Genomic DNA, 24,655 nt, shown 5'->3' with positions numbered 1-24,655 from the left:
AGCAGGCATGACATAAAATCCCATACTGTACAAACTCCGTATTCCAGTCAACAGAAGTCTCCTCCCCCCCCACTGGTTAGGCACCCATTCCAGTAAATAAGACTCAAGTCTTAAGTGGGACCTTAACCCATTGTCTTCTTTGTTCACATTCACCTCAGAGTCTTCCTCTTGTGGTTCAGCGTGTGCAGGTTTTCTCTGTGCTGTTGGGAGGAGTGAGGAACTGTCTGTTCACCTCCTTTTGACTGACGTCCTCCTAAAATAAGACATGTTGAAAGTCAGGAACCAATGAAATGGCAGCATCAACAAATATTGAATAAGTATGCCATGCCATAATAAATTAATTCCAAACGGTATAGCTAACGGTTCAGTACAAGTAGAAGAAGAAAATACAAACCAGCATGGTCAGATAGTCTGTGTGCGTCTGGATGTTGTGTCTGTCTTCTTTCTTTATCCCAACAAAATCCCTCAGCGTCGCTCTGCCAAATAAGCCCACCGACTCCACAAAGGGGGCCATCCAGTTCACACACAGCTGGATGATGTCTTTCGACAGACCTGAGCACAAAAAAAACAAACAAAAAAAACATGTTTACACGAAAGACATCATCTTGCTGTGGGTGACACTGCAGTTCAGCCCATGACAGCTCAACCAGTATGTTGATCTAGTTGTATCAGTTTTACAGCTGCATTTGTGCAATCAATAGTTGGAGCGCACACACACACACAATACATTACTGTGATGTGACAAAGAATTGTATACACTTCTCGCAGTTCAAGAATCAAATCTTGAGATTTTTTTTGATTGACTTACATAAACACCATAATACATAAGTGACTCAGCACTTTCTGGTCCAATTTCCATCCCATCAGGCTTAATACTCTGCATTTGACAGATTGTCTAATTTGTATCTACATTATAATCGTAATAATCCCAAATCTTACCTGAAACCTTTTCAGCTGTTTTAAGTCCAATGAAATGGCTCAGGACTGAGGCAGCCAACACGCAATACTCGAAGTCCAGAGAGTTTATGTTGAGGATACACAGGTCTAAAAGCTGGAAAAAGTAAAAAAGACAGAAGACAAACAGCCTTAGTCATACACCAGACTTATAGATAGATACGGACACTTTTGTTTACTTTGGTATGAGTGGATATAGAAAGATGAGAAAAAAGCTCTCATACAGTAGGTTACCAGTGATGCCATAGTAGTAAGGTCTTACAACAGAATGAAATCCAGTAAAACAGCCCTGACAGAAAAGCCCTTTGTGAAATATTATTTGTTGTGACTATGTCAGAAGGTTTTTGGTTTGTGCCAGTATTTAAGCTTAAAAAGACAAATCCCGTCCAAACACCTACAAGTGCCATTTTTACATAAGCCTCCTGTGGAAACTGTGGCTGCAGCAGGTCAGAGTCGCTGTTCATCGATGCCATCTGGAAGTAAAGCTTCAGCCAAGACACGGCTGTTTCAGGACAAAGGTTCCAATGCAATGCCTGTATAACATATGTCAAGTATAATTATGTGAAAATCAAAGCCTTCTTATTGATTATTTATTAAGAATAATGAGTCAAAACATGGCTGCACTTGTACTGTAATATTACCTTCAAAATGATTATCTCCATTTGAATGATCTCTTCTTCATAGTAGGTTCCCGCAGTCATATAAGCCATCTGTGAGAGCTTCGGAGGAGATGCTTCCTACAAGGAAAGAATGTAGCACCATATCCATTAGAAATGTGACTGTGTGCACTGTTGCCATCAAGCAAATGAAATACCTCAGGATCAATGAGCTTGTTAAACACCCAAATATTAAAAAAAAGGTTTCTCAACTGGCTGCTGGGCATTTTGCACCAAAAAGGCAAAATGAAAGTATGTTAAGACGTGTTGTTTAAGTGCAAGTTGGGTTCTCACAGTGCTGCACACTTTAATTTAGTTTGAATGATTTGGGAAAAATGAGACCTGATCCATCCCTTTGTTCCTTACCTCCATCTTTGCTGCTATAAAAAGACAAGTTATCCCAATGAGCTGCAGCATGCCCTTTTCAATGTTGTTCTGCGTTAACATGAACCGGTCGAAGTAGTCCTGAGCCAAATAGAACGTCTGCCGGTGAAGAGTATAGGCCTCACTCACCTGGTTAAATCAATGACAAATAAAATAGTTGGTACACCTTTTTTTTTTTTTTTTTTTATTGATGAGGGATCTAAAACTAAGTGATTACATTGCTTTATAGTAATATTTTCTCAGTTTTCCATTTTTTTTTTTTGTTCATTGAACTGGAAAAGCTGAGAAAATGTTTTAGCAGCCTGATGTTTCAATTGAATTTAGCGTTAAGATAACAAACAGGGCTTGTGCCAATTACCTAAAACCTCATGGATGATATAGGTTAAACAGGAAATACAGCTAATTTGGTTAGAAGTTTGTACATTGCTATTTATGCATTTACAACATTGTGACCCTAAAAATTATTTTTAAACTGCTACTACTTCACACACACACACACAACATTGTAAAGTCATCAACAATACACAGAAATCTCAAAGATGTTAAATCGAAAAGCAAAGATGAATGTATGAATGAAACAAATGTTTTTTTCAATGAGACGCACCTCAATTAACCAGTCGAGGAGAATGGATCTCATTCTGGGTTGTATTGTCGGGTGTTTCTGCATGAAGCTCTTGCTGTGTCTGTAATTCTGCTCCCTGCCGACCATCTTCAACCACACATCTTCAGGAGATCCCCATCTGTAACATGCAGACAAATAGAGCTGCAACAATTAGTCAATAATCAATCAGATGGAAATTAATCAGCAACTACTTGACTTCATTTGATTGTTCAACTTTTTTTAAATGTAAGAATTCTGGTGTTTTTCTTGGTCTTAATTACAGTAAATTGAATACATTTGGGTTTTGGATGACTACATTAAACTGTCTGGCAGAGGATATCCGCAGGAGATAATTCTGGGTCAAACCATGGCTGAATAATAATTGACAATCACCCAAGATGAGGCAAAGGTGACGGCCGAATCAAGGAAGATGGGGATGTGAGAACTGCATCACAGTCGACCCCGACTCCCTTCTCAAAAGTCTCGAGAACACAAGGCTTGGCAGCTCCTTCAAGTATCAGCTGGTTCTGAAATGGAAATGAGAACTTAATGCAACATACGCGTTTGTAAACTAAGAGCTATTAACAAGACAAGATATTTCTGTTGTGTTGATTTTAAACTTGAAAATGAGGGACATGTTTTTCTTTTTGCTTTCTCTTGACCTGAGGGGTGGTCATATAGCTCAATGAGATGACACAAGTTGGAGTTTTGGGGGTGGTGGGTTAGAGGGCTTTGGCTCTTTGTGACATTATTCTTTGACTATTATTTTGGTTCTATGAATTTCCGCTGGTACACTTTGCTCCTTATTATACTTAAAGTGCACAAGTTTATTTAGTCATCAACGGACTTGGCTACACTCTCACATAATACTACTGTCCTAAAGAGTATTCATATTTATACCACTGTCTCAATGTACATATCAGATCTATAGCATATACACCGTATTCATATCATACCCCCAGCTGTTTGTTCTGTATATAACAGTATACTGTAGTATTTTTGTACACTCTTACACTATATGTTCTATACTTATACCTGCACTGATTACTATGTTCATACTGTATTTACTGTACTAAGGGTATTCATACTCCTGTTATTTTCATTCTTAACTTATTTGTATGAAATCATTTTATAATTTTTTCTCCAATTATGCCTGCAGACTGCTGTCTACTTGTCTTGATATTGAAATCTTTTTTTATTTTCATTTTGATTGTATTTTTGTTTGATATTTCCCTTTGTACTCAGGTCTCACTTGCAAATGAGATCTTGATCTCAGTGGGATTTCCTGATTAAATAAAGTGTGTGTGTGTGTGTGTGTGTGTGTGTGTGTGTATATATATATATATTCTGTGTACTGTATACTCTGTACATTACTGCTTAGTGCACATTTGGTTCGTTGCTAAACTGGATTTCTCTCAGCACCTGAACTCTGTACAAAGACAATAAAGTTGAATCTAATGATCTGACCTAATTAAGATAAGAAAGGAACATACCTGCTCACACTGCAGCTTTGACAGGGGCTGAATCTTTTTTCTGTTGCTTTGCTGAAAAGAAAAGTTTCTATAAGTTGTATGTCAGACCATCTAGCTAGTATATGATTGTCTACATATAAAATCACTGATTAAAGTTGTACTGTATCCTCCTAAATGAATGGTTTGTTACCTTAGTTACTTTGCCTTTCGGCCCTGGAGCATTTTCAGTTCTTTTCAGCAGGCGACCACTGCAAAAAAAAAATAATCAAACTGAACTCAACATGGAGCTTGATATTTGACAAAGGAGCAACAACAAATCAAGATACAGTAATAATTCATATAGCAACAAAAGAGGTAATTACCTTCGTCTAGACATGGTTGTAACTACTTCGGTCTGTAAAAAACAAAACAATTTAGAAGCAAATTTAGTGTTTGTCAACAACAAAACCAAAACGTTAGTCCTCAGGTGGAAACGGTAACCAGCTGGAGCTATCTTGCACAAAACATACTTCCATTCAAAACCAAGACCGATAAACACACATTGTTTCAGGAATTAGACCTTATCATACGCGCCAACATTACTAATGAGCGCGTAACGTAAAATGACCCACACTGACTCTGCAGCCACCGCCCGCGAAACAAGACGTTGCTGCTTAAACTTTAATCTACATCACGATATAACTGTATGGCCTAAAGATCCTGCAGTTGCATGAGACAAAACGACCGTGAACAGCACAAAGAGACATGCAGTGAAAGCCCCCCCAAATGCTACAACTGCTCTAACAACACCAAGGCCCAGGGAGGACATTTTGAGCCAAATACCACTGACAAAATGGTTTGAATTCAACACTAACGTTAACCGAAAACCATACGATCACCAAGGATTAAACTTTCAAACAGTTATGGTTCCTAATATAATTTCTGTGCCATGATCAGTTCGTTTAATCATGATTCAGAGATGCATTATCATCCGGTGACCGGACAAGGAACAGAGTGCAAGAACTCAAAAGCTGCAAACTGCCTTCTCCAGAAGTACCTAAAACAGTCATTACTGTCAAACAGACCACTTTATCTAGCTAGTGTTAGCTAACTTTGACGCTAGCTTGCTAAACACAAACAACGCAAGCTCGACATCGACCGCGTTTACAAACATATCAGCAAAATAACAAACAAACTGCTGCTGCATTTGGAGCATAAGATTACACACCTCCACCTGACTTACTTGGGAATGATTCAGAACTGTAAAAGTAAACTACTTAGCTAAAGACACAAGCTAACTCTACGGGAGGACTAATGTTTGCAGCTTACCCTCCCTGGTTCCGAGCCCAAATTAAACTTGTTTCCAGTTGGCGCTCGCGCCAACAAATTAGCATTTGCGGCACATTGCGCATGTGTATAAAATACTCCCAACCGGAGCTTAGAAAAGGTTCACATTTAACCAAAAGGCGAGTAACCTTAACTAGTTAGCTCGATGTGTTCCCGTTGTTTTATTTATTCCCTTTGTTTTACTTTCAATCACCTTAACGTTTCGATGGATCGACTTTGTTCTTTAACCATAACCATAACGCGAACTAAATGAACTAGCTAAACTTAAAAATAAATAGAGATACAGTCATTTATTTTAAAGCTGAATGGTCTTTACTAAAATCAGATGTGTGTTGTTAGTACTTTTGAGGCTTAATTGTTATAGAAAGGTCTAAAAATTACATAAATCTTAAATTAACGTCGTCATTCTTACGGTTGTATTTCCGGATAGCCGGTGGTGGGCGGAGCTATAGAACCGGACAGCCAATAGGAGAGCGAGTTAAGTTGAGCGCGTGCTCTTGGACCATGATGTAAACAAAGCAGGCAGCTGTCAGAGCTGTCAGAGCTCGCCACAGTTAGTTCGTGCTCGGGCCCTAATAATAATCCTATTTATTTCAATAGGGGCCTTCGGGGAACGACGTGGTCGGTGCTTGGGCCCTTACATATAACAATATGTTACTTATAGCCTAGTCAATATTAGGTTTTACTAAGACAATACTGAACATTTAGGCTGGAACGTGCGCCAACGCAGGAGTAATGTCGCCCTCCTCTGGTAAAATTAAGTTTTAAGTCGTGCTTGACAGTATGTGAGACCCTTTTGCAGCTTAAGTCAAACTATTTATTTTACTTATATCCTATGATTGCATGACTCTTAACATGACATCACATCACATATTTTGTCCATAACATTTATTTTATTATTATTAAACATATCTTAAACATTTAGCATTATATTCAATTGATTGTATGTAACCTTCGTAATTTTAACATAATTATAACTATAAATGCTGTACTCTAATCTCAATATAACAGCAGCAATTGAACGGCATTGTAATGCATACATTGTGATACTATATGACTTGAATTTATTAACCCTTTTAGACCTTCAGTTAGGTCTACATGTTGTTAATTTAATACATTGCTATTTTGTCCATGATAACTACAAGTCTAAATGTAATGTCCATATCAAAGACAAAACAAGGTAATTATTAATACAAAATTATTCTGATGAGTTTCAGCATCATACATCTATCAGTGACAAAAGCACAGGTTTCACTTCCTGCCATGATGCACTGTGGTAAATGGGAAGTTCTGTCATAGAGATATATAACGGTAGAGGAAGCCACACTTAGTGCATACAGACAGTAAATGTTCTAAATAACACAGTTTGATTAGAGACAATAGAGGCTGTTTCCCCTTTTTTTTTTACAACATGGAGCTGGTGAAATGCATTTTAATTGTCCAACTGAGCTGTATTTGTCATGGTAATGTATATTGTTTTATATATAAACTGAATATCTAAAATATGTTTACAAAATATCAATTTAGCTGTAAGTTATGTTAAATCGTTGTTGTCAGTGAAGGGAAATGGTATTGGAATCTGGTATTTTACTATTTCTATGTGCTATTAATCAAAAGAAGAGTGAGTATCACAGCACATTTAACATGGACAAAGAAACAAACTACATACTAAAGTGGTAAATCTTGACAAATGGATCCTGAAGTTGGCTAAACCTTATTCAATGTATTTCAGAAAAAAACACAGAAGCTTTTTATTTTTATTTTACATAAATCTAAAGCGGCTTTTGGTCCGGTTATATTTGCTCTTGTTTCTGTTTTGTAGGTCTGAAGTTTACAAGTGCATCATTTTCATTTGGAAAATCATTTTCCTCAAAGAAAGATATCTTGAAGAAAATTCAAATGTAATTAGATGGTGTGGAGGTTAAAAGTAATCATGTAGATGAAAATAGAGAAATATAATTCTGGATGAAAAGCAGATAACGCACATTTGCTTACATTTCAATGTTTTATATTTAATTTTTAATCTTACATTTTTTAAATTCATGTTTCGGCTGATTCAGTCACATAGGAGTAAAAAACATTAAGATAAATACGATGTGAAGTGTAGAATGTGGATAACTAAATACGTTATTGGTGGTCTCTGATCTACACACCCACACTGCACTCCATCCAAGTGCTGAAACGAAAAGGTCAGACAGTTGGTTACTCTTCAAAAGTCCTGTGGTATGAGTTTGATGTGGTGTGTTGGTGAGTAGGTTATATACACTTGATGCTGCACTGTTCCTGATAGTGGGAGTAATGAGTTTATTCCCCATCTTCATTTCAGCTTTGCAAAACTCATCCACTCAAACAGGCCCAACGTATGTCCAGAGGAAAGCAGAAGAAAATAATACAAGAGGGAGAAAACAAGAGGAACTCAACAGTAAGTTACATTGTCTGCAGTGCAAATGTATTATTCAGGAAGATAATCTTTCTCTCTCTCTTTTACACAAACACACAGTAATACCAGATATGTTACACTACTTTCTGTCCAGAACCAGAATAAACTCTATGCAGAGAACATACAGTATAAATATCCTTGATTTTATTGACACAGGATGTGGGGTGACCTGCTTGTGAAACATATCTTTGTGAATTTTGCAGGTGCAAATCAAACGGTGAGCTAGCAAAGCATTCTCCCACGCAGACTCTGGTGCAACCTTTGCCGTTTGTTTCTGTGCGGCTTTTTGCTCAACTGCACCCTCAGTAAGGCAGTTTTGTCCCAGAAACATCTCCGTCATACACAGGAAAAGACAAAGTTGTTTTTAAAAGCAGTCAGAGGCAAATATTTTATCTTCTGGTAGAATATAAAAGTTTTACATATGGAGGATTAAACATGGCAGATCATGTATTGATGATGTGGTCTCCTTTCACCCACACTGCTCTGATCCATGTGCTTAAACATAAAGATCTGACTCTTGGTCAAGTGGTTACTCTTGAAGCGAGTAATACTAGATCAAATGTGGTTAAATGTGTTTGATGTGGTTTGTTAGCTGGCCTGTATAGATGTGTGAAAGTAACAACACGATCACTTGTTTGTTTTGTCTCAATCCCACATGCAAAGTCCTGGTGCTGTAAATACTCACTAGATTACCAAATGTGTATCAATCTGCAATAGAAAATAGTCCAAATGCACTATTTCCTTCTGTTTGAGTAACGTTTTCTAGAAGTTATAGTGCCCAGCTGTTTTGGGAAATAACTGAGCTTCAAAAAAATGAAACTATATATCTGTGACACATTTTAAAGATTTACTTCAGCAAAACACAGACGGGGGAGAGAAGTCAGAAAGTATTGAGATCGTGACAAGAATCATCAACAGGAATTGATACTATTGCTTTTAAGTTTCACTGGAATTGCAGGTCTGGGAACAATCACCACATAAATCATTTTCTGTTTCTGTGTGTCCTCAGGTGACCCATACGTCCACAAACTCTCTGGTAAATGCAGCTTCACGCTCAGGATGCCTGGAAACAGGAGCGGTGATGTGGTGGCTTTATCAGCAGAATCTACAGATATGTTGGTTGAACAGATGTGTCAGGATCTCGACTGTGGCAGCGTCTATCATGTGAATAAAACCAGCTCACCTCCCGATAGGCCTACCGCCTGCTTTCACGACTGTGTGTACCAAGATGGTCGTTTGCGGAACTGTTCACAGAGTGCGGGAGGTAACTGCACTGGGATTGCTGAAGCTGTTTGTGGTAAGGTTGTCTCCAATGTCTTCTACTGATGATAGGATTGGGATTCAAAGAAATCCAGTTTTTATTTCCCTTATCAAAGTATTGTTAATTACTTGTAAATTCAGCTATGTGGGCCTATATATATTTTTAAAAGTTTTCTTTCTCTATTATTGCATATTTTATTTATATTTTCCAGCTTTTTTTCTTTTTAACAAACAAAACACAATAAGAAACACAAAGTTGGCTGTATAACATGACAGACGCAATGGCAATGATTAAGACAAACAGACAGCAGCTCCTCCTATAATAGAACAATGGTGAGAAAGTACATTTACTCAAGTACTGTACTTATGTACAATTTTGAGATACTTTACTGGAGTATTTCCATTTTATGCTTCTTTATATTTCTACTCCACTACATTTTGTACTTTTTAACTCCACTACATTTATTAAAAAAAAACATAAATTACAGATTCAGATTATTAATACATCTAAATCAATTAATACATTATGAGGTATTAATATGTATTAAACTACCAAAAAAGTGCAATAAAAAATACAAAATTACCCCCTTTACCATCTGCAACATTAGTGATGCTTAAGACACCCCTGATTATATCTCTATATAAGTATAGGCGTTTTCGATGTACTGAATGCATGACTTTTATTTGTAACACATTCTTTTTTACATTGTAGTATTGCTACTTGTTTTTTTTGTTCTTTAAAAAGCTGAGTACTTCTTTTACCACTGCAAGAGAGATAAGTGTACTTCTAGAGATAAGACCTGATGGCCCTAGACATAACAACACAACTTTGAATACATATTGTATTTATATAAAATATATACAGTGGCAAGAAAAAGTATGTGAACCTTTTGGAATTTCATGGTTTTCTGAATAAATTTGTCATAAAATGTGATCTGATCTTCATCTAAGTCAAGGGTATTGACACATAAAATGTGTCTAAAATAATCACACAACATTTTTTTTATCTTTCATATCTTTATTGAGAACTAAAAAAACCTCATAGTGCTTGTGGAAAAGGTATGTGATCCCTTGAGTTAATGACCTCAAAAAAGCTAAATGGAGTCAGGTTTTAGCACACCTGGAGTCTCATTAAGATAATGAGTTTTGAGGTGTGGACTACAGCTACTTTGACTGATAAAAACCCCTCAAACTTTTGGAGTTTTCTCTGCACAAGAACACGCTTATGTGAGCCATGCCTCGCCAAAAAGAGCTTTCAGAGGATCTACGATCAAGAATTGTTGATTGGCGCCCAGTCAAAATGACACCAAGAGCACAACGAAGACTCATCAATGAGGTCAAGAAACAATCCCGAATGACAGCCAAAGATTTGAAGGCATCATTGGAACTGGCTAACATCTCTGTTCATGAGTCTACAATACGTAAAACATTGAACAAGCAGGGTATCTACGGCAGGACACCACGAAGGAAACCACTGCTTACTAAAAAGAACATTGCTGCACGCCTAAAGTTTGCAAAAGAGCACATTGACACTCCACAGCGGTATTGGCAACATGTTTTGTGGATTGATGAAACTAAGATTGAACTATTTGATAAAAACACACAGCACTACATCTGGCGTAGAAGGGGCATGGCATATCATCATGAAAACATCATCCCAACCGTAAAGTATAGTGGAGGAAACATCATGATTTGGGCCTGCTTTGCTGCATCAGGACCTGGGCAGCTTGGAATCATTGAGGGGAAGATGAATTCCCATAATAATTCTAAGGGTTCACTTACTTTTTCCACTGCCATTTTGAATGTTGAATGAGTGTGTTCAATAAAGACATCAAAGATCAGAATTTGTTTGTGTGATTATTTTAGACACATTATGTTTGTCAATACCCTTGACTTAGATGAAGATCAGATCACATTTTATGACATATTTATTCAGAAAACCATGAAATTCCAAAAAGGTTCACATACTTTTTCTTGCCACTGTATGTGTATATATATTATATAATCCAGCCTTTCTAGGTTACCGGGCTAGTCAGATGGTATTATAATGCAGATGGTGCACAATAATTTATCTTTTATTATTATTATTATTATTATTATTATTATCTATTCCTACACTGATTATCAATTCTATTTTAGTTTGAGCTGATAAAAGATTGATACATTTACTAATTAGCAAAGACTGAAATGAATGCATCTCTTCAATAGTCAATTACTGTAAATATTATCAAATAAACTGCCATAAAACTATTTTCCAGGCTATCTCTGCCCCTTATCATAAACAGTGCCAAAAATTTACCGCATATCATGATGTCCTGCAGGCCACCAGGCTGTGCGGCTGGCAGGAGGGTCAGACCGCTGTGCCGGACGGGTAGAGCTGTGGAGAAAAGGGAGGTGGGGCACCGTGTGTGACGACCAGTGGGACCTGCGGGATGCAGACGTGGTGTGTGCCCAGCTCGGCTGCGGTTACGCCCTCAGTGTGACGGGACAGGGCGGCTTTTTCCCCCCGGGCAGAGGACCCGTTCACCTAGACGAGCTGAACTGTACCGGCAGAGAGGAGAACCTGTGGGCCTGTGAGGCCGCACAGGACGAGCCCGACTGCGGACACAAAGAGGATGCTGGGGTCGTATGCTCAGGTCACAGCACAAATTCTTACACACAGAAAAATAGCTGTTCGGAAACAGACAGAAGAAAATGAGAACGTTGAGCGTGAAAGAAATAGAGATAGTAACCGGCCCGGGAAACTTGTCAAAAAAAGAAAAGAAAACTTAATTTTGTTTAAGTTCAAAGCTCGACAAAAACAAGGGTCTACAGCCATGCTAGCAGCTCGAGGCTGTACTTGAGCACAGAGGTGCTTTGAGCGAAATGCTGACATTAGCATATAGCATGCTCACAGTGACATTTTTAGCATGCTAATGTTTAGCAGGTGTAATGTGTTCCATGTTCACCGTCTTAGTGTAGATAGTTAGCATGCTAATATTTTCTAATTAGCACTAAACACAAACGGCTGGGCTATTAGTTTTGCAGGTATTTTGGGCATATTATATTTAATGTAATTATAATTATATGTAATATGGTGTAATGTTATATTAATAGAAATGTATAATCTTGACCTGATGGGGGGCACTAGATACTACCTTAAGGGATCACCAAAGTGAATAATTATTCCGATGGGCGACGTGAACTGAAAACCGCAATTGTTAACCTTATCGTGGCCCTAGAGGAAAAGTTAAGTCATGAACAAAGTCAGTGGAATTCATCCTCTGGGGAACATGAATGTGTGTACAGAGTTTTATGGCAATCCATCCAATTGTTGTTGAGATATTTCAATCTGGAAAGAAGACCCAGACCCAGACAGACCGACATTTCCATCCCACAGCCATCTAGCGTGGCTAACTAGCTAAGGTCATGAGTCCAAGTCCCGCCAATGCACACCAACCCCTGTATAAAAAAATGTGGAAAAATAAATGCTATTTAAAATCTAGTCAAATTTAATAATTTGGACGTAATTTCAATGTTTCCTCTATGGCGATATCATAAAAAACTAGGGGAATCATTTACTCAACATTAATCTACAGCAGATAATGTCATATAAATGTAATATTTATTTTTCATTTAATAGTTTCACAGTTTGTATTTTCTATGTGCAGAGATGAGAGCAGTCAGACTGACTGGAGGTCTGGACCGCTGCTCTGGTAAAGTGGAGGTCCACCGTAATGGCAGCTGGGGTACGGTGTGTGATAACTGCTGGAATAAAGACATGGCCTCCATGGTGTGCTCCATGCTGCAGTGTGGTGCCGAGCCGCTGAAATTCTCCCAGTTTCTTCCTTATCTCACCCACAACAACGGGACATTGTGGTTCTATCTATGCAATCCAAACGTGCTGAGTCTGTGGCAGTGCATTGAGTTCATCAACAAACCACATCTGTGCAGCACCTCAAAAGCATCTGGCGTCATCTGTAACGGCAAGTGAACAAGTGTTTGTTCATGAAATACGTTTTGTCCAACAACAACAATATAGGTAGGAGACTTGGCAATGACTTGGCTGAGAAACAGTATAACAGAGGGAGCAGCACATGAGAAAATGGCAGGTTCGGCTGAATTATTAAATGTATCACATTTTTTTAACTCTATAAAATGTACAGAACAGGAATCAAAAGCAGCTATGAACCTGTATTTTATTCATTTAATACAGTTCATTAAAAAAAAAAAATATTCTCATGTCATTATTTGACTTTTTTGTCAATAAATAAATAGCTGGTAATGTATGTACATTTTGGTTGGCCATTGTAGTCTAATTTAGTAATAACTTGCCCGATGAAATACCAAACTTTTGTATGTTACAGTAGAACTGTAAAATGTAAACTACCCCCAGGTTGATGAAATCTCCAAAACAAAAATATCAACAGCGTATTTAGTATTTTCTGGCTGCTGTTCAGTATTAACAGAATCATATATTTCTGGTAGAAATATGAAATTCATGTTGAGCTAATTCTGCTTATATATAAAACAGGTGAATAATTGCATCTCTTTATTTGTCAGCTCACATCCAGACTGTGTTGAACTTGAAATATTTTTGTCGTGCAGGTTCCCTCGGGTTTCCTGCAGTCACAACAGCCACCACAGATAATGCAACTGTAATGACCAGTTTGACAACTGGTAAATACTTTAGTTTTTTCTTTTTAAATCTTACTTCAAAAAGCCATTTATCACATTATGTTCATAAATATTATTTTTAAAAAGCTTTCACCTATTTAAGAGTTTCAGTATTTAAAATACACAGAAAGGCCTTGAAACTAACACAGAGTCTTGAACTAGCAGAAATTATGACAATCATGTGTATTTTTTTCTTTTTGTCAATCCCAAAAGGTGCAACCTCAGTCAGTCACGCTACAGGCTTCCCCTTACCATCTCCAGAGCTTCTCAGCACCATCGCTCTGGCTCTTCTTCTCCTCGTGGTTCTCATTACATACTCGGTGGTCTGCTGCCATTACAGAAAAAGACACGGTTGGTTTTGCACTTCGGTCTGCACTACTGTCTCACTACTTTATTTGGACAGAAATCAAAAAACAGTTTGTGATTTTAGTAGCTCTACGTTTACAAGCAGCCCTAGAAGACTTTTTTTTTTTGCCATCAGGATATGTGAACTGAATCATCATATTCTGGTTTTGATTATTATGTGACTTCAGGTCTAGATTATGTGTGCTACTTGTGAGATTAAAGTAAATGAAAAACAGGTTGTGCAACATTTCGTCAATATAATGTATCTCTACAAATGTTTTTTGCTTTAATTTCATTCACCAGGTTGGTAGAATACATATCTACACAATCTCCATCTCACTTGACATCTGACCTCCTGAAAATATTCCAACCATATTCCAGTTTTTCAAAGCACAGTGTATATTTAATCCCATTTCTTCAGTATATAGATACATCTTACTCTATTTTTAAGATGAAAAAAAAACTTTAAACAGTAGACACTCCAGACAGTTAAAGGCAATAATTATCTATTACCTTGATAATTGTGTCCACAGCATTCTTGCTCCAGCAGACTCGCAACGGGCCACGACCTCCCTCTGATTATCGTCACAATAGCTACCAAGACGCCGTCGACCTCGTCAAGATCACTCCCAACACTTCCAACCCACTGCAGACAGAAGGTCAGTGGCTGAAGATGTCCAAGAATATCATAAATAAATAAAAATGTGTGAGCAGAATTGAATACCTTGGATACTAACACAACTTAGTCTTTTCTTTCTTTATGCCTTACAAATATATATCTATTTATATACTGTACGTGCACAGTAGTGAGAAAGTTGCATGTACAAAGCATATGGACATCTCATCAAGTCTTTTCATTTTTTTGTGTTTGTCTCAAAAAGTCCCCTCCAATCCCAGGTATCTTTGGACCCAGCTTAGTAGTGTTGACAGCACGTCAGTAGATACAGACTATGAGCAGTATGAGCCAAGCAATGACCCATCTGTCACTTTAACAACCTTTCGGAGTGAGCTATGTTCTTTTATTTTCATTTCCATTTGTATTTATTTCTGTGTGTTTCTCAGTCTTTGCCTCTTGAGATGTTCTCTCGCTGTGTTGCTGCATTTTGCGGTTGAAGCTGCTCTGCCATGCATGTGTGTGCAGTCTGTGCATATCAGTGCTGTTTGCAGTGAATGTTTGCAGGATGGTTTGTGATTAAAACTAATTCTCTCAGATTCTCAGAGGTACAGAACAGACGTGAACCCTTTGAGGCCCTCAGGTCTTGACAGCCTCTTTGAGGAAGGTGAGTCACTGTTAGTTTGCAAAGCTGTCACAAAGACGTTACACTAAATACACACGATAATAAACAAACATCGACAGAGTTTTAATGAGACTTTGTGAACACATTTATCACTGTAGGAGTGTTTGGATACATACATATCTTCACAAAATATTTATTTTAAGTTACATTTAAGCTTTATTCAACAAGGAAGTATTTTGAGTTACATGATTTGATTTGTTTTGGTTCTATTCTGTCATAAACAACAAGCTGCACATTACACACTTCACAAATTTCGTTGTGATTGAATTATAGCAGAGGCAAGGCAAGGCAGCTTTATTTGTATAGCACATTTCAGCAACAAGGCAATTCAAAGTGCTTTACATAAAACATTAAAGAGCAGTTAAAAACAATTAAAAATATAAAAACAGTTAAAATAGTATAAGACAGATATGAAATACAAGAATAAAAGTTACAGTGCAGTGTAAGTTGCGACAATACCTAGTATTATACCTATTTTGTATCTTTGGTCTCTATGCTGTCATTTAATGTTTATTTTATTTTATTCAAAAAGTTGAATGATATCTTATTTTGTACAATCTGTAAAAAAACATAGTAATGCATGCACACTCAATTCCTGGTTTGCATAACCATTCATAACATTTGCTTGCAACAAACATTTGAAACTTTAAACTCCCGGTCATTTGAACCATAGAGTTACATCATCCCTTTTACAAGAGATAATTCATTTATTTTTTATTTTTGAAACTATTCTTTGTCCTAAATATTATATTGTAATTTTCATTTTCCAGCTCCTGAAGCCACAAATGAAGTGACGGGAGCCTTCATAAGCTGTAATGGCGGCCCTGAAGAGGCTCAATATGCCAGAGTGTCAAAGATCTCAGTGGACTCATTTGATACCTCCAGTACCTCCTCTGGGGAATGCTACGAAAACACAAACAACGGTTATGCCATGGTCACTCCTGGTCAGTCATATTCATTCACCTGCTTCCCTTTAACCAGGACCTTGTTGTAAAGTTACTGTAAAAATGCACTAAGTGACTGTACGAAAACCTGTTATATTTGCTATACATTTCACAATTCCACTTATAATGTGTGTATTGGCAGCTGTTTTAAACAGTAACTTTCTGCATACTATTAAGGGATAATTACTATAAGCTATATGCTAAGCTGAGCTAACTGGCTACTAACTGTAGCTTCATCTTTGCCATACAGACATGAGAGTGGTATCAGTCTTCTTGTGTGATTTATGGCAAGAAAGGGAATTACCTAAACTATTTCTTTAAGCTTTAGATTATAATCCACCATCAATTCCTTCCTTAGTAGTAATATTGTAGCAGTAATAATTGGTGAAACTTGTAGCAATACTGTCATATTGTTTTGAGATACTGGGAGAGGGTGTTGCAGCTTTTTTCTTTCCAAAGAAAATGATAGTAAGGCTGGGGAGGGTTTAGCTTTTTAAATACAAGATTCATCAATACTTTTTGTACTCTGTGGGTGTTTGCAGCTTTGAGGCAAGATAAACACACTTGTGATTCAGAGGTAGGAGGATATGAAAGACGAAAGCAAACCTGAAACTGTCTCAAAAAGTTTTCACAAGATAGATAAAGTTGTATTGTTCTCACAAATTACAGAACCTGGGCTGGGCCAGTCATCTGCTTTTGACCCTTCAAGGTTCCTCTACAGCAAAGATCAACTTTACTCCGGACAAACAACAAACCTGCAGAGTTCAGGTAAATGTAAATAAACAGATGTTACAACAGTAAGATCCATAACATTTGCTTATCTTTGTTATTGTCTGATCATAAGGTGATGAAGATGACGGTCCCATCTACTCACCTGTGAGCCCCGACCAAAACACTTCATCTGAGGATGACTATGATGACGTTGGCACCTAATAGTAACCAGAGGAGGTAACTCCAGCTCACAGAGACCAACAGTGTGGGACTGAAGCTGCAAAACTGTACTGAGAGGAAACATGTACTGTAAAACCAAACACCTGTTTAGACTGAGGAAACCCAGTGAGCATCCATTTGGTGACATGCAGGCTAAAATAAGTCTATACATTTAGGTTAAAACTGGGCTCAATTTGGTTAAAAAGTGTCTAAAAAGTCTAGTTTACATATTACCATTGTTTCAACAGCATTCAAATGACTATTTGATTGTGTGCAGTATTCAACATTAATTTAAATGCTGATACATAAGTTAAATGTGGCCTTGGTTCTTAAAAATGTTCTTTTTCAACCAAATTTACAACCAATTTTGACCCAGATTTCATGACTGACTTTTGACCTGCAACTTATCAAACTGTTTCCTGTGAACCGCAATAATAAGTTCAATCAGGAGAGACGAGTGAATGAAGTAAAGATGAATGTTTATTATAACAGATGATATGTGATAATTATGTATTGACAGAAAGTCTTTTGGGTTCTTAGACTCTAAGGGGAGATTTGTAACTGAGGGATGTCTGCCCTCAGCAGCAGCAAGATAAATCCCCCCATGGAGTCGTCCAGACTGGTGGCTGATGTATCTGCAGGACGGGCAGTAATGGGGAGGTGGAGAGGCACTTTGCCATTTGCGACGATTTGCACTGAAATGACAGCTGACAGCAACAGAGAGAACAAATATAAATAGTGTAACCTAAAGGCAGAGAGAATCATGTTTAAACAGAGGCAGCAACAGGATGATAGGCTAACAATGTAGGTGTGATGCTGAGCTATTAGATAGATAAGATCAGCTGATGAGAACAGCTGATGACATGATTGACAGCCTCAGACAGGACCGCAGGGAATAATGAGTGAGCATGTGAGCATGAATGCAGATGCACGAGAAACAAAACTACAGCCCTAAGCATCCCACAGTGTTATGCTATGATGATTGACTCGCTGCAGGTAATCCGTCATAGTGAACAAGTTGTTTCCTTTTTTTCACTTGTGAGCACAAACTGTTTTGAAATCTCATTAAATGTTGCATTTAATGATGCTCAGACATCTGACAGTCAGATGTAAAAAGTCAAAGCCTGGAGACAAATGAGAAGCAGTTGGATGTTGTGAAAAGTATAATGTGAAATCAAACTTAGAAGCTGAGGTATGTTTAGTTGTTCTGTGAATGTAGAAGCAACTGTAAGATAAATGTAACATAACAGGGGTTTTTTTTGTTTAGATTTTTAACTAATTTGTTTGCATAGCAGTTTTTAACAATTAGTATGTATTCAAACAATGTGATAATGTTTGCCATGTATCTTTCTGTGGATGTAAGTACTTTTAAACTATTGAGTTCCAACATAATGTCTAGAATTGTTATGTGCACTACATGGCCAAAAGTATGTGGACACCCAAACAGCACACCCACATGTGATGGTTGAATGTGTCATTCTCAAACTATGGGCAATTTTCTGCCGCTCTAACAGTGGTCACTCTTCTAGGAAGGTTTTCTACAAGATGTTAGAACCTGGTTGCAGTGATGTGCTCTCATTCAGCCACGAGAGCATTAGAGAAGTCGGACACTGATGTTGGGCTATAAGGCAAGAGAAAGGCAAGGACATTTAGCACATTTCATTACAAGTAAACTCAATGTGCTGTATATTAAAATGCATGTGCAGAAACAAAGAAACCCACATCGCATCTTCTAGACAGGAACAGACACACTCATACAGTAACCAATCACTAGACAGTGAAAATATAAAAGTTTTCCCATTCCAGTTCATCCTTAAGGTGGTCAATGAGGTTGAGGTCAGGGCTCTGTGCAGGCCAGTCAACATTTTCATGTTATTAGTATTATTAACATTTCCCTTAATTGGAAGGTGCTTAGCCCAAACCATAATTAATGACCCCAGACTAAAGGTACACAAAAGTATGTGCCCTTATACTTTTGGCCACATAGTGTTTTCAAAAAATGTGCTAATGTTTGCAACACCATCCTGTGGGTGTTTGCAATAATGTTATCAAACTTGAGTTCTACCACAAGGTGGCACTATATGCTTGTAAGTAACTAAAGGTTTAACTGGTGTGAAGCTATTACCGTACATGTAAACTAAAAAACAAACTTGTCATACCATAACATTTTTGCCAAATAAATGTTTTCCAGGCTGTAAAATGTTGTGACAAATACCCATTCGTGCGGAGCGAGAGAGAAGTCAAAATAATGCACTGTAAAAAAGTTTGAGAGGGGAACTCTGGATCCTGATCGGGGGCCAACATAAACCATCAGTGCGGTTTGAAACCAGACCTGGCACGGCTCTTCTTGGTCCATTACATCTGCAGCAGCTGCAGAGCATCAACGCTTCCTCCTGATCCAAAGTGATGCCTTGAATCAAAGTTATGTCTTGTTTTGTAGAATATGACAAACTGCTTCAAAAGCCCCTGTAAAACTTTTAATAATGCGTAGCTATGGTGAATGCCCAAATTAATATGGATTAGCTTCAACTCAGCTAACATGGGAAAATGGGAGTGATGATGCATTAGACTGATAACCAGCAAAATTGGGTGTTTTTTGACTCAAAGGTATTTGGCAAGGAAGAGAGGATAAGTGTGTATCAGGGTGTGTGGAGGGGGAGGATGGGGGGTGAAGCTGAGGAGAAGAGGAGGAGGTGGAAGGAGAAGACGGCAGAGATAAAACGTGTCTGAGAAAATCATATATTACACTCAAATTTAGTCCAGAGCTCGGCATCAAGATAAACAGGCGAATTAACGACCAGATCTCCTTATGAAACTCAATCTCTTTCATATGCCGAAGAATCCAGCACACTCACACACACACCAACCCACACACCACTTAACAGAGATTCCATCTAAAAATATGCAGTTTGATATATTACAGATCCTCCTTCAACAGTTTGCTTTTGTTTTATTCGGCTCTAAAAGATTGATGAATCAGAATCCTAAAGTCTGTGGATTTACAGTCCTGATTAACATCAAGGGGAAAGAAATGTAGCACACTAGTATTTCAAGTAGCTTGTAGTATTTGAGGGATTAAAAGATCAACCCTCTGTTTTACTTTGTTCATTAAATCAGTTACACACAAAGGATTACGGCTCCATAAGTCCATAAGTTGCTTAAAGTGTCCCGACAACAGATCCTGCCCGAGTTTAAACTTTTGAACTCTGTTTGGTGCAGGAGGCCTGGAGACGACATGACCCGGCTTTCTGCAAGCAATATGTAGCACATACTAGAACATTACAGCTGCTGCAGTTTGTGTTTAGGAATCTTTTGAGGTTCGTCAAAATATATTACAACATTGAGTTTGGCCAACTAGTTTTTTGGCTTTTTAGCATGTGTGACAATATGTGTTACACTCAAAGCTGTTAAAGTTTCTATCCGTATTTTGTTTCTGTGATAAATATTCTTAAATCAATGTTCACTAACTAGCTTCTTTACCAATGTTTTAACTGTATCCCATGTCCTGACTCTTGTTCAGCTGTCAATTCATGATCTCATTGAGTGAGGTGGTTGTGTATGAACACTGATGTTGTTGAAAGCTGCAGAAATAGCAAGTACGTTAACCTTGAATTAGGAATATTTTATTACAATATGCAGTATGAGGGTCCACAATGACCCTCCATGCTCAAATAGTATTATACAGTGAATCAAATGACTATAATTGATAATTGAGTTGTGAACCCACAGAGAACTCTGCTACTCAGCGTTTTAGCTTCTTTTAGCTCATTGTTTTAGTTTATGATTGGTTCAATCTCACCGCTCTCATCCACCTTGATTCAAGCCGTAGCCGGCAAAGCAGCTGTTTTTCTGCAAACAACCTCTCCAAAAAACCCACTACCTGCCCAGAACCAAACAGCCAACACAGGTAGCGACTAGCTGGTGAACATAGAGCATTTAGTGGCTAAAGAGACAGATATTTCCCTCAGGAGTTTGTAGAGACCAAAAGTAGAGCTAAGAGGAGAGTGAAGACTGGACTTATATTCATCAGGTGGACACAAAAACGATTCCAAATGAACGATCATGTTGCTCTGTAACTGCTGGATGTGTAAATAAGCAACTGTTTGCTAACAAGTTCCCCATATCAACTTAAATATGTCAGTGTTGTTTCTGCTACCTAGTGGCCAGGAAAACCCTGATTCCTGCAGCTTTTGATGATTTTCTTAGGATATTAAGTGGTATTTTTTGGCTTTATTTTTTGTTATTTGGATTATTATTATTTCTTATCTTCCTAACTTGAGTTTGCTGTCAATTTTGAGAATGATAATGCTCTTTCACTTCCATAAAGCTAATGTGATTTTGTTCATAAACTTAAACTGTGAACAGTTTTTATCTACAGTATGTATAATTTGTGTATCGCTGAAAATAAAAGCATCACATTATTGAATAACTTTTTATTTTTTAACTTTTTACTGAAATCATTCTCAACCTTTTATATGTAACTGCAAAAAAAGTATTTAACATGTCTTGTAGGTTTAGCTCTTGACTTGGCCTTTGTATTGGCACTACTCTTTGATTGCCAGGGACATGTTGCAGGATGGACTGCAGCCAGTGAAAGGCAGTGAGGTAATCAGTTTAGGTAGAGCCCCAGATGGTTACAGACTCGGGAGAAAAATCCACTTCAGCTTATTAATCAAAGCCTTTTTTTCTCCTTCGGCCTATAAATGGCAAAGCTTTCTACTAAAGCCATTACATTCACTATATTCCTTTCTCCTGATTAGTCACTCTCACAGTGAATCAGCCTGTAGTTTGGCTGTAAACGACATTACTGCCTGCTGGGCAGAATTTTGGGAGCGCTTGCGAGGCCCGGTAATAGTGTTGATTACTGCTCACTCATTAGGTTGCTTTCACTGCCGCCGCTAAGCCCTCATCAGGAGGTTTTTGGCTGAGCGGCCGGGCAGGGGCCCTGATCCAATTCACCTTTAAAGTTCAGTGGACCTGTCTGGGTTGCCACGGGTCAGTGCATAGCTCTCCATGCTGTGCACTCCCAGAGAGGCCCTCGTTACCTCATTTCCTGTTACTACTGTACCAGACAAGCATTTAAATCTCATGGTTTGGTTGTGTAAAGTTTGCAATGTTTGTCACAGATGGTATATTAAAACTCTGTAATAAAGCATTTGTTGGATTTATGTCTTTGGAGAATAACGAATGTGATGAGCAGTCAATTGGCAGGGCTACCATGGTGAGGTGCAAAACACACTAATAACAAAATAGAAAACACAAAAACAATTCACAGAACACAACATTATAGAAAACACATCAACAAATCAAAAAATCCATTTAAAAAAAACCTTAAATTTCTGAAAGCAAAACATTTTACAAATCAGAAAACATTATTTTAGAATATATTAACAAATCAGAAACCATTTTAGAAAATATAACAACAGAACTAAAACAACAATGGAAAAGATCATTTTTGTTTGTGATGGACAGAACCAAAATCAAATCAGAATTCATTCATACAATATTGCTTACCAAACATTGATTTTCTACTCACTAAAAATCACTTGGTTAAAAATTGACCCATTTTGGAATAATTTAGCACTGACCCAACACTGGATTAATTTTATCGAATACCAATGGGTTGTTTTGACCCTGTCCGTGTTAGACACAACATACCCAAGTTTTACTTTAAAATGTATTGTGAGTTGTTCAAAACAATGTGCATATTTAAAACATTCAAAACTACAAATAATAAATATTATTAACATCCAAAAACAAATAGTGACATACAGTATAAGTTAAAATAGAGCTAGAGTACATTTTTTCAGTTTGCAACCAAATTTTAACGTGAATAAATAATCCAGCAGTATTATAATATGTTTGGACTACTGCAATGGCGTCCTGTCTATGGTCCCCAGCAAAACCCTGGACAGGCTCCAGTATGTCCAAAACTCCACCGCCAGGGTCCTCACCCACACCAAGACCTGGCAGCACATCACCCCAACCCTCATCCACCTTCACTGGCTCCCAATCAAATCCTGCATCAAATATAAAATCCTGCTTCTCATCCACAAATCCCTCTATGCCCTGGCCCCACAGTACCTCTCCAACCTCCTTCATCCATACACCCCACCCCGAAATGTCCGGTCCTCAGACACTGGCCTGTTCTCCATTCCCCACACCAGACTCCGTACCTTCAGAGACAGAGCCTTCAGTTTTGCAGCCCCGTCCCTCTGGAACACCCTCCCTGCAGATATCCACAATGCCACATTCCTGTTAAAAAAACTCCTCAAACACCACCTGTCCACAGCCTACAACCTCCCTTAGCTTAGTTTAGCTCCAGCAATAAAGTATATAAAAGTTATTATTATTATTATTATTATTATTATTATTATTATTATTATTATTATTATTATTATTATTATTACAATAATGAAAATGAAACAGTGACACAGGGTCAATACAAGTCTTTTTTTGGGTGGTTTTCTAAAAATAGCTAAAATGGTTAAAAGTGTAAAATTAACTCAATTTTTTTGTTGGAGCCAAATTGACCCACATTTTTAGTTGTTTAGAAAATCTAAGAAAATCTTGTGGTTTTTATTGCTAATGTTAAAATGATAAATTGCTACACCATGCTACGCCCTGCAGTGCCCTGCTATGCCATGAACTACTACAACTAATATTTGTAGTCATAGTTCCATTATCTGTGTTGTGACTATAATTGCCACTGTTCATCATACCCCCAACCGGCATCGTCAGACACCGCCTACCTAGAGCCTGGGTCTGTCCGAGGTTTCTCCCTAAAAGGAAGTTTTCCTCACCACTCCAAGTTTCTGCCTAAAAGGGAGTTTTTCCTCGCCACTGTCGCACTAAATGCTTGCTCTTGGGGGAATTACTGGAATTGTTGGGTTGTGAAGTTATAGAGTGTGGTCTAGACCTACTCTATCTGTGAAGTGTCTTGAGATAACTCTTATTAGTTATGATTTGGTACTATAAATAAAATTGAATTGGAAATTAAATTTCATCTAATGTTGTTGTGTTTTGCACCTCAGGGCCACCGTACATTTCTCATAAAACACATTTATTAGTCTGTTTAAAGAAATGAATCCCAACTTGAAAGCTGGCCTGGCAGCGTAGCGTTTAGCTCATTAACCTTTTTTCTTCTTAGCACCTCGCTGCAGTTAACAGTCTGTGGCCTCTTCCCCACCAAGTCACATTCATGTAGCTGCCAATCAGGTCAACACTGCAATTAAGCTGCTTTAAACTTGTTCAGTGGTGCTTGGAGGCCGTAAAAATACTTCCGTTTGAGTGTCAATGGGAGCCTGTGGTGGTTAACGCTGCATTCATGGAAGAATACATTGTGTCTAGTTAATGTAAGTAGTCTGGTCAGCGGGTCAAAAGGGCAAC

The 24,655-nt window shown here is 37.9% G+C and overlaps 2 protein-coding genes across 6 annotated transcripts in view; one reads left to right on the top strand and one right to left on the bottom strand.

Moving 5' to 3' along the window:
- LOC116047142 (G1/S-specific cyclin-E2-like) overlaps positions 1-5,616 on the bottom strand; it is a 6,166-nt gene extending 550 nt beyond the window's left edge. The window contains exons 1-12 of one of the 3 annotated variants that reach the window (XM_031295684.2): positions 5,376-5,616; positions 4,430-4,461; positions 4,258-4,315; positions 4,089-4,139; positions 2,989-3,122; positions 2,599-2,734; positions 1,977-2,123; positions 1,596-1,691; positions 1,353-1,487; positions 940-1,051; positions 395-552; positions 1-253 (exon numbers count right to left, since the gene is read on the bottom strand). The exon at positions 1-253 is cut by the window's left edge and continues 550 nt beyond it. In XM_031295684.2, coding sequence (XP_031151544.1) covers positions 176-253; positions 395-552; positions 940-1,051; positions 1,353-1,487; positions 1,596-1,691; positions 1,977-2,123; positions 2,599-2,734; positions 2,989-3,122; positions 4,089-4,139; positions 4,258-4,315; positions 4,430-4,443 — 1,119 coding nt within the window. In that variant the 5' untranslated portion in view covers positions 4,444-4,461; positions 5,376-5,616 and the 3' untranslated portion in view covers positions 1-175. Of the gene's footprint in view, positions 254-394; positions 553-939; positions 1,052-1,352; positions 1,488-1,595; positions 1,692-1,976; positions 2,124-2,598; positions 2,735-2,988; positions 3,123-4,088; positions 4,140-4,257; positions 4,316-4,429; positions 4,462-5,274; positions 5,352-5,375 lie in introns of those variants that run through there. The other 2 variants (XM_031295686.2, XM_031295685.2) reach the window with 2 other exon arrangements.
- A 906-nt stretch (positions 5,617-6,522) lies between these two features.
- Positions 6,523-17,981, top strand: LOC116047141 (T-cell differentiation antigen CD6-like). Of its 3 annotated transcripts, none has more exons than XM_031295681.1 (13): positions 6,523-6,573; positions 7,720-7,815; positions 8,843-9,130; positions 11,415-11,729; positions 12,744-13,058; positions 13,681-13,752; positions 13,963-14,100; positions 14,628-14,753; positions 14,976-15,098; positions 15,306-15,374; positions 16,163-16,336; positions 17,006-17,104; positions 17,181-17,981. In XM_031295681.1, exons 1-13 carry the CDS (start codon positions 6,525-6,527, stop codon positions 17,267-17,269), a joined length of 1,953 nt encoding a protein of 650 aa, XP_031151541.1. In that variant the 5' UTR covers positions 6,523-6,524; the 3' UTR covers positions 17,270-17,981. The 3 variants fall into 3 exon arrangements, with proteins under 3 accessions (XP_031151541.1, XP_031151540.1, XP_031151543.1); XM_031295680.2 differs by lacking the exon at positions 6,523-6,573 and adding an exon at positions 6,707-6,856; XM_031295683.2 differs by lacking the exons at positions 6,523-6,573; positions 14,976-15,098 and adding an exon at positions 6,707-6,856.
- The last annotated feature ends 6,674 nt before the right edge of the window (positions 17,982-24,655 follow it).

The sequence above is a fragment of the Sander lucioperca genome, chromosome 14 (assembly GCF_008315115.2).
Source record: "Sander lucioperca isolate FBNREF2018 chromosome 14, SLUC_FBN_1.2, whole genome shotgun sequence".
NCBI classification, from domain to species: Eukaryota; Metazoa; Chordata; class Actinopteri; order Perciformes; family Percidae; genus Sander; species Sander lucioperca.
Note: the sequence above shows the minus strand (reverse complement) of the source record. Positions and strands in the feature narration are given on the sequence as shown.

Coding starts and splice junctions, on each gene's coding strand:
- LOC116047141 (XM_031295680.2), top strand. CDS start 6,805: ATGGAGCTGGTGAAATGCATTTTAATTGTCCAACTGAGCTGTATTTGT. Junction 6,857..7,719: donor ACTGAGCTGTATTTGTCATG/GTAATGTATATT, acceptor TCTTCATTTCAG/CTTTGCAAAACTCATCCACT. Junction 13,753..13,962: donor AATGACCAGTTTGACAACTG/GTAAATACTTTA, acceptor CAATCCCAAAAG/GTGCAACCTCAGTCAGTCAC.